At 48.1% G+C, this 9,558-nt stretch overlaps 1 protein-coding gene across 6 annotated transcripts in view; it reads left to right on the top strand.

The window, feature by feature from the left end:
- LOC118393858 (putative golgin subfamily A member 6-like protein 3) overlaps nt 1-8,037 on the top strand; it is a 30,785-nt gene extending 22,748 nt beyond the window's left edge. For 5 of the 6 annotated variants that reach the window (XM_052462246.1, XM_052462248.1, XM_052462245.1 and 2 more), the window contains 6 exons: nt 1,149-1,351; nt 1,539-1,719; nt 3,851-4,078; nt 6,170-6,292; nt 7,622-7,748; nt 7,894-8,037. In XM_052462246.1, coding sequence (XP_052318206.1) covers nt 1,149-1,351; nt 1,539-1,719; nt 3,851-4,078; nt 6,170-6,292; nt 7,622-7,748; nt 7,894-7,904 — 873 coding nt within the window. In that variant the 3' untranslated portion in view covers nt 7,905-8,037. Of the gene's footprint in view, nt 1-1,148; nt 1,352-1,538; nt 1,720-3,850; nt 4,079-6,169; nt 6,293-7,621; nt 7,749-7,893 lie in introns of those variants that run through there. The other variant, XR_008064182.1, reaches the window with a different exon arrangement.
- Nucleotides 8,038-9,558: the final 1,521 nt, after the last annotated feature.

The following is a 9,558-nucleotide window of genomic DNA, read 5'->3' as shown; positions in this document are numbered from 1 at the left end:
ACGAAGGAGTGGCTTCGTAAGAAGCATTTCAAGGTCCTGGAGTGGCCAAGCCAGTCTCCAGATCTCAACCCCATAGAAAATCTTTGGAGGGAGTTGAAAGGCCGTGTTGCCCAGCAACAGCCCAAAATATCACTGCTCTAGAGGAGATCTGCATGGAGGAATGGGCCTAAATAGCAGCAACAGTGTGTGAAAACCTTGTGAAGACTTACAGAAAATATTTGACCTCTGTCATTGCCAACAAAGGGTATATAACAAAGTATTGAGATAAACTTTGTTAGTAGTGTGTTACTGATGGTAGGCTTTGTTACTTTGGTCCCAGCTCTCTGCAGGTCATTCACTAGGTCCCCCCGCGTGGTTCTGGGATTTTTTTCTCACCGTTCACCGTTCTTGTGATCATTTTGACCCCACGGGGTGAGATCTTGCGTGGAGCCCCAGATCGAGGGAGATTATCAGTGGTCTTGTTTGTCTTCCATTTATTTCCTAATAATTGCTCCCACAGTTGATTTCTTCAAACCAAGCTGCTTACCTATTGCAGATTCAGTCTTACCAGCCTGGTGCAGGTCTACAATTTTCTTTCTGGTGTCCTTTGACAGCTCTTTGGTCTTGGCCAAAGTGGAGTTTGGAGTGTGACTGTTTGAGGTTGTGGACAGGTGTCTTTTATACTATAACAAGTTCAAACAGGTGCCATTAATACAGGTAACGAGTGGAGGACAGAGGAGCCTCTTAAAGAAGAAGTTACAGGTCTGTGAGAGCCAGAAATCTTGCTTGTTTGTAGGTGACCAAATGCTTTTTTTTTCATCATAATTTGCAAATAAATTAATAAAAAAATCCTACAATGTGATTTTCTGGAATTTTTTCCCTCATTTTGTCTGTCATAGTTGAAGTGTTCTTAAGATGAAAATTACAGGCCTCTCTCCTCTTTTTAAGTGGGAGAATTTGCACAATTGGTGGCTGAATAAATACTTTTTTGCCCCACTGTACATACATACAAACAAACAAACAAACATACACACATACATACATATACACACACACACATACAAACACATACACACGCATACACACACGCACACACACAAACATACACATACACAAACACACACATTCTCCCTACACACTCCCTCACTGACACTCCCTTCTGTCTCCAGCGGGACAACCAGCAGGGGGCAGTGTGTGTTCTGCGCGGGGAGCTGCAGCGGTGGCAGGCGGAAGTCCGGTCTCAACAGGAGAGCAGTGAGGAGGTGTCGGGCCTGAGGGCTGAGCTACAGGAGACCCAGGGCAGGCTGCAGCAGTGTAGAGCAACCATGAAGCACCTCCGCTCTGACCTGGAGCACGCCCAGAGACAGACCAGGTAGGCAGAGGAGGAGGTGGGTGGGAGGAGTGAGAGGAGTACAGTACACAGAAAGACAGGAACATGGATTTCTCTTCACTTTAATAAGCAGTGAAGTACCCTCAGTACTGTCCTGTTGCACGTGTATGTAAGCCATTATACAGGCATATTGAAGTAGACTACAGTGTTCTGAGAATGTGTTGTCTAGGCTGAGGGCTGTGCTGCAGGAGGCTGAGAGCAGAGCAGTGGACACAGAGACAAGGCTGCAGCCCCTGACCAGGTCCCTGGAGCTGTACAGGGTCAAGTACCAGGCCTTCCTCACCAAGATCTCCCAGCAGGACAGCACTCTACAGGCCCAGGACGAGGACCTGAAGGAAGCCAGGGCTCAGGTCAGCTCCACGCCATCCTCACCCTGCAGGAAAACTAAGAGCTGATACTGGAGCTTTTTCTAGTTTTTCCAGAGCTTCTATTTGCTAGAGGTTCTGTCTACTAGAGGTTCTATCTGCTAGAGGTTCTGTCTGCTAGAGCTTCTGTCTGCTAGAGTTTCTGTCTGCTAGAGCTTCTGTCTGCTAGAGGTTCTATCTGCTAGAAGATGATTCTAAGATAATTGGCGTTAAAAGTTACTTACAAACCTTCATTGGTGTCAGTAATTTTTATTGAGTATTTTTTTGTTACACAACAACATGAGTTGGGGTATTTAGAGTAGTATATACAGTGGGGCAAAAAAGTATTTAGTCAGACACCAATTGTGCAAGTTCTCCCACTTAAAACGATGAGAGAGGCCTATAATTTTCATCATAGGTACACTTCAACTATGACAGACAAAATGAGAAAAACAATCCAGAAAATCACATTGTAGGATTTTTAATGAATTTATTTGCAAATTATGGTGTAAAATAAGTATTTGGTCAATAACAAAAGTTTATCTCAATACTTTGTTATATACCCTTTGTTGGCAATGACAGAGGTCAAACGTTTTCTGTAAGTCTTCACAAGGTTTTCACACACTGTTGCTGGTATCTCCTCTAGAGCAGTGATGTTTTGGGGCTGCTGCTGGGCAACACGGACTTTCAACTTCCTCCAAAGATTTTCTATGGAGTTGTGATCTGGAGACTCGCTAGGCCACTCCAGGACCTTGAAATGCTTCTTACGAAGCCACTCCTTCGTTGCCCGGGCGGTGTGTTTGGGATCATTGTCATGCTGAAAGACCCAGCCACGTTTCAACATCAATGCCCTTACTGATGGAAGGAGGTTTTCACTCAAAATCTCACGATATATGGCCCCATTCATTCTTTCCTTTACACGGATCAGTCCTCCTGGTCCCTTTGCAGAAAAACAGCCCCAAAGCATGATTTTTCCACCCCCATGCTTCACAGTAGGTATAGTGTTCTTTGGATGCAACTCAGCATTCTTTGTCCTCCAAACATGACGAGTTGAGTTTTTACCAAAAAGGTATATTTTGGTTTCATCTGACCATATGACATTCTCCCAATCTTCTTCTGGATCATCCAAATGCTCTCTAGCAAACTTCAGACATGTACTGGCTTAAGCAGGGGGACACGTCTGGCACTGCAGGAATTGAGTCCCTGGCGGCGTAGTGTGTTACTGATGGTAGGCGTTGTTACTTTGGTCCCAGCTCTCTGCAGGTCATTCACTAGGTCCCCCCGTGTGGTTCTGGGATTTCTGCTCACCGTTCTTGTGATCATTTTGACCCCACGGGGTGAGATCTTGCGTGGAGCCCCAGATCGAGGGAGATTATCAGTGGTCTTGTATGTCTTCCATTTCCTAATAATTGCTCCCACAGTTGATTTCTTCAAACCAAGCTGCTTACCTATTGCAGATTCAGTCTTCCCAGCCTGGTGCAGGTCTACAATTTTGTTTCTGGTGTCCTTTGACAGCTCTTTGGTCTTGGCCATAGTGGAGTTTGGAGTGTGACTGTTTGAGGTTGTGGACAGGTGTCTTTTATACTGATAACAAGTTCAAACAGGTGCCATTAATGCAGGTAACGAGCGGAGGACAGAGGAGCCTCTTAAAGAAGAAGTTACAGGTCTGTGAGAGCCAGAAATCTTGCTTGTTTGTAGGTGACCAAATATTTATTTTCCACCATAATTTGCAAATAAATTCATTAAAAATCCTACAATGTGATTTTCTGGATTTTGTCCCTCATTTTGTCTGTCATAGTTGAAGTGTACTTTTGATGAAAATTACAGGCCTCTCTCATCTTTTTAAGTGGGAGAACTTGCACAATGGGTGGCTGACTAAATACTTTTTTGCCCCACTGTAGGTAGAGAACATTGAACAGAACAAGGCTGTCATTAACTCCATTTAGACTAAAATGCAGATAGAACCTTCTAGCTCTCCAATTGTTGTGTTTTTCATCTCTGCTGCTTATACCCTTGCTGCCAGGAGTTGTTCTTGCATACATCACTAGGCCTGATTTATGAGTGTTAATAGCATGCCTTTTTATGTATATGTGTGTTTGTGTGCCTGCCTGCGTGTCCCCGTGTGTCTGTGTCCCAGGTGGTGGAGCGGGACGGGCATGTGCTGTGCTGCGTCTGTGTGCCCAGGCGGTGGTGTTGCAGGGGGGAGCTGAAGGCCCGCAGTGCCCAGCTGGAGAGCGGGGATGGTGCCCTGAGCCAGCACCTCCGAGACACCCAGAGAGACCTGGAGTCCAGCCGCAAACACAGCCAGGAGTGTGAGATGGTCATCAGCACTATGAGAGACAGCACTGCTGCACTGAGACGACAGGTCGGACAGTCAGTCAGTCAGTCAGACCAGTTAGGTCAGTCAGGCCGATCCTCATCTACAGGGATGTAGCTTCCCAATGACAGACTCGTCCAAAGACACAGACAAACCCGGTCACGCTGTGCTAATCACTCCCTTTCCACTACAAACATAGATTAACATACTAGTCCACTCAGTAGTTTCCCTCTACACAGTCAGGCCCACTCGTCCTGCTCACTACCCCTGCTACCTAGAACAGTGCCAGTCATGCGGTGAAGTCAAAGCCAGTCAAGTAGTACTAGCACTGTAGTATACCCAACTGGCCTCTCAGGTGAGTGAAGCTACATGCAGGTCAGTTGTCGTGCCACACCTCTGTAGGTAAGGCTCCATCTCTGCTGCTGATCTGTAAACGGGTGGAGTCAGACAGGGTACAACACACTGGGAGTCGGAGGCCTGGGGACCTCTGGAAGTGTTTTCACTGATTCCTATTGATCGGCTTCATGGCCCCCATACAGGAGGAAACACAATGAGAAAACACAGGCAGTGTGAGCTCCCTGGACAGCACAGAGCACAGCACAGAGCACCACCGTTAATGGCTGGCAGGAGGAAGCAGAGAGGAGGGGAAGACTGGATTACATGGGCAGAGCAGTGGAGAGGAAGGATTGATGTTTGGACTTGTTTGGGTGTGTGTGGTTGTGTGCATGCATGTGTGTGTGAGACACGGGGTGGTTGACAGCTCCATGCACGGAAGAAGCAAAGTGGAAAATCATGCTGGGGATGCGATATGTGGCTGAAATAATAGCGGCCGTGCCCAGTGGAGCTCAGCGTTTATGTGGTGTGGGGGTGGCTTGAGATGCAGTTGGGCATTTACCTCCTTCTGTGAGCCCACAATGGAGGCGCCGTTCCCATCACCTTCAGCTCTTACCCCCACACCCCACCACCTGGGTCCCTAACAACACCCCCTCCCACACAGCAGAGCTCCATTGGTAACACAGAGGCTCTCAATCACACACACAGTATTGATCTCTCCCATCCTCAGCTGTGTCCTTAGTGCACACAGCGCGACACACCACCTGCTCGGTTCAGACTTTTAAGTGATCACTTCCTGCCAAGTTATTTTTTCACACCAGTGTTTCTTTACCTCTTTCCTAAGTTTACATTTGTTGTCTGGAAACTGGGGTATGTGTATGTCTGTGTGAGAGAGGGAGGTAGAGAGAGGGAGAGAGAGTCTGATTTCATTTAATGAGCCGATCGCTCTGAGTCTGCTGTGAGACATCAATACAACCAGCTGATTTCACCACCTCTCACTCCATCTTCATCTTGCCTGTAACGGGCCCTGGCTTTATGAACACTACAGACAGGAGGTAGTGAAGGCTGTCTGGAAAACATAGACAACAAATAACAACAGTGGGTAACAGAGAGGAACACCATATTCAGATAGATATATTAGCCTCATAAACTTAGAGGCCATTTGGGAGTGTTTTATAAGTGCAGCAACACAAAGTAATCCTGACAAACCACCGACACACAATCGGACATTTTGACTGTGTGTGTGTGTGTGTGTGTGTGTGTGTGTGTGTGTGTGTGTGTGTGTGTGTGTGTGTGTGTGTGTGTGTGTGTGTGTGTGTGTGTGTGTGTGTGTGTGTGTGTGTGTGTGTGTGTGTGTGTGTGTGTGTGTGTGTGTGTGTGTGTGTGTGTGTGCCCCTCAGACAGGCCAACTCATCTGTGAGAAGCAGAATGTGCTCCAGTCACGAGCCATCAGGCCCAGCACATCGTGCAGACGGGGGAGACTGAGGGGAAACGTTCTGTTTGCCTGTCTCTGTTTCATTAGTGTGAACTCACCCAGCACCTCAGCCCCAAACTTAGTCTCATAGTGACCCCCGGCCTGCCTCACCCACAGTCAGACAGGAGGACCCCATGCAGTCTGCCCTTCAACCATAGTCTCACAGAGCTCCAGCCAGTCCTTCTGTCTCTACCTCGCAACACTCAACTACACAACACAGGAAAGAAATGGGAGGAGAGACCGACGAAAGTCAACCGCATGACAGTGGTTCTGTACCGGTCTGTCAACAGATATATCTGTGTACTATGTTTGTTCCTGTGTGCCTCTCTCAGGTGGAAGAACAGGAGGAGAGTGTGGTGAAGAGCCAAGCTGATTTCTCTGTCTACAGAGCCAGTCACATCCACTCTGACTCAGACTACGACTCCCAGCTCTGCCGCATCCAGGAACTACAACAGGTACAGTAGGGGCAGAACACTTCACCTCCTCATGCTGGAGTCCTGCTAACACAACCAGTCACTGTGGCCAGTGAAATCACAGTGACCAGAGAAAGTCATTGTCTTTAAAACTTCACTCTTCAACTATAGTTAGAAGTTTGGTCCTACTGTATGTTCAGTAAGTTCACTGTAGTTCTGTGTATTCCAACCCTGGCTTTAAACTGACCCTAGACGGAAGTCAGAGCAGCCATCGCCAAACAGACCCTGACCCACACCAACCAAGGTCCATAACGGCCACGGTGACTAATTGTTTGTTATGTCAGCATGCGTGTGCCCGTTTGCCATTAATGGAGTGTAGTGGGGCGATCCGTCAGGCTGTCAAACAGGCCCAGTGTCAGCTGGAGTGGCTGGCGTGTCAGAGGAGCGCCCGCGCTGCGCTGACGTGATTTACTGCCTTACTCCCAACGCACGCAGCCACCGTTCCCTGCTCCACTCCGACTCAGCCCAGATTGATTACCCAGCCCGGCTGGCCCACGATTCCCGCCATCTTCTGGCAACCTTTTAGCTGCGTTTTATAGATGGTTAGAGCACCTCGTTTGACTATTTATACATCTGTAAGTGGCCATGAAATCTAGATTTGTCTTGACGGGTGTCAGCGTCAGGGGGTAGTGAAAGCAGAGCCTGGTGACAACTCGTTATTTTAATGGTCTGAGATGAAGGGGGGAGATGGCAGGATCTTCCCTCCTCAACATGGCTGAATTATACTTTTATTATTTTCACTTAATGTTTACGTAGATATTTCACTCAAAGCTGTTGGCTTGTATTTTCTCCACCACGTTTGATAGGGTCTGAGAGCAGTGGGGAGATGGCTGACACACATACACACACACACTCTACCGGAGGAAGAGTGACAGTGACATGTTGACCTGTCAGCTGCCTGCGCTCACACACACACACACACACACACACACAACTTATCTTAGGTAAATATGTCATGGCAACCACACAGTGCAGTTGGCTGGTTAATTGAATAGTTAAAACATCAGTAGGTCTGTGCAGATTGGATGTGACACCTGTCAGATAGGTGCTCCCCTAACACAGGACACTTCCTCCACACACTGATACCCATGCCATCACGGTGGAAATGCCAAATTAGGGGCAGGCGCTTCACTGAACGCGCTAGAGCAGGTGTGGAGATGTCCTGGGGGGTGGAGGAGGGGTGAGGCATTGCTATGCTGGGTCTCTCAGGTGAGGATGTGGAAAGCCTTGGGCTTCGGTCCTCCCCTTCCCCTCAGGCATAGTCATAGGTGTGTGACAGGTGTGTGTGTGTGTCCGTGTGTGTGTGTCTAGGCATTCTCCCAGACCATGGAGCAGTGTTCCCAGGGTAGCCAGGACCTCAGTGTGTGCCAGTCAGAGGTTCCTCAGCTGAGAGAGGAGGTGTCCAGACTCACCCAGCTCAAGGACAACACTGTGGCAGGTGTGGTGGGCATGACACAACTCAACCAATAACTTTGTGTTTATGATAGAATACATAAAGGGTTAATTTTTTACTGCATAGTGTGGGTGTATTTGTGTGTGCCTCCTTGTATGTGTGTGTGTGCATCCATGTGTGTGTGCTGTAGAGGTGCTGTGACTGCAAGAGGCTGGGAGGCAGCTCCAGGCAGAGGCCATGATGGAGGGCCAGTGCAGGCTAGAGGAGGTGGGAGCTCAAGAGCAGAGGGCTGCCAGGCTGGAGCAGGACCTGCAGGCCGCCCACAGACAGTGTGCCAAGAGACAGCAGGTACACACTGCGGCACGATGCCAGGCCAGGCCCCATCACCTCCAACATGCCTGGAGGATAGGATAGAAAGACCTTACATACACCTACTCACTCAGAACTTCAGGAAGTGTAAAACATGCACACACACATAAATAGAACTCTCTGGATAAGAGGATACACACACAGGAGTATGCAATACCTTTCAAAAGTTTGGGGTCACTTAGAAATGTCCTTGTTTTTGAAAGAAAAGCTGCTTTTTTGTCCATTAAAAATAACATCAACTTGATCAGAAAAACAGTGTAGTCGTGGTTAATGTTGTAAATGACTACTGTAGCTGGAAACGGCTGATTTTTTAAATGGAATATCTACATAGGCGTACTGAGGCCCATTATCAGCAACCATCACTCCTGTGTTCCAATGGCACGTTGTGTTCCCTAATCCAAGTTTTTTGTTTTAAAAGGCTAATTGGTCATTAGAAAACCCTTTTGCAATTATGTTAGCACAGCTGAAACTGTTGTCCTGATTAAAGAAGCAATAAAACTGGCCTTCTTTAGACTAGTTGAGTATCTGGAGCATCAGCATCTGTGGGTTCGATTACAGGGTCAAAATGGCCAGAAACAAAGGACTTTCTTCTGAAACTCGTCAGCCTATTCTTGTTCTGAGAAATGAAGGTTATTCCATGCAAGAAATTGCCAAGAAACTGAAGATCTCGTACAATGCTGTGTACTACAGAACAGGGCAAACTGGCTCTAACCAGAATAGAAAGAGGAGTGGGAGGCCCCGGTGCACAACTGAGCAAGAGGACAAGTACATTAGAGTGTCTAGTTTGAGAAACAGATGCCTCACAAGTCTTCAACTGGCAGCTTCATTAAATAGTACCCGCAAAACACCCGTCTCAACGTCAACAGTGAAGAGGCGACCCCGGAATGCTGGCCTTCTACTGGCCAATAAAAAGAAAAGATTAAGATGGGCCAAAGAACACAGACACCTGACAGAGATATGGCTTTTTCTTTGCAACTCTGTCTAGAAGGCCAGCATTCCGGGGTCGCCTCTTCACTGTTGACGTTGAGACTGGTGTTTCTAAGTGGCCCCAAACTTTTTAACGGTAGTGTATGTTCACACACACGTACACTCACACTTTGACTGAGCCTTCCCTCTTTTCCCTCCCAGGCAGTGCAGATGCGGGATAACCTCCTGAGGCGTTCGAAGGCTGACCTGCTGGAAGCCCGAGAGACTCTGAGGAATCGGGCTGTGGAGGTGGAGCGGCAGGCAGCTGCAGTCAGGGGCCTGGAGGCTGACGTCCAGAGGGCTAGGAGGGAAGGACAGCAGAGAGAGGCCGAGTGTGGCTCTCTCAGGACCCAGCTGATGACCCTCAGGGAGGAACTAAAGGAGGCCCAAGGATGCTGCAGGGACACAGGTAGGAGGATTACACAGTCCTGGGGGGTGGGCTGGGAGACTGGTGTCTATAAAGCTGGACTCGTGCGTAGTCAGGTACCTTTGTAGCTCTCTCTCTCTCTCTATTTCTCTG

The sequence above is a fragment of the Oncorhynchus keta genome, chromosome 14, assembly GCF_023373465.1.
Source record: "Oncorhynchus keta strain PuntledgeMale-10-30-2019 chromosome 14, Oket_V2, whole genome shotgun sequence".
In the NCBI taxonomy this organism is placed as follows: Eukaryota; Metazoa; Chordata; class Actinopteri; order Salmoniformes; family Salmonidae; genus Oncorhynchus; species Oncorhynchus keta.
Note: the sequence above shows the minus strand (reverse complement) of the source record. Positions and strands in the feature narration are given on the sequence as shown.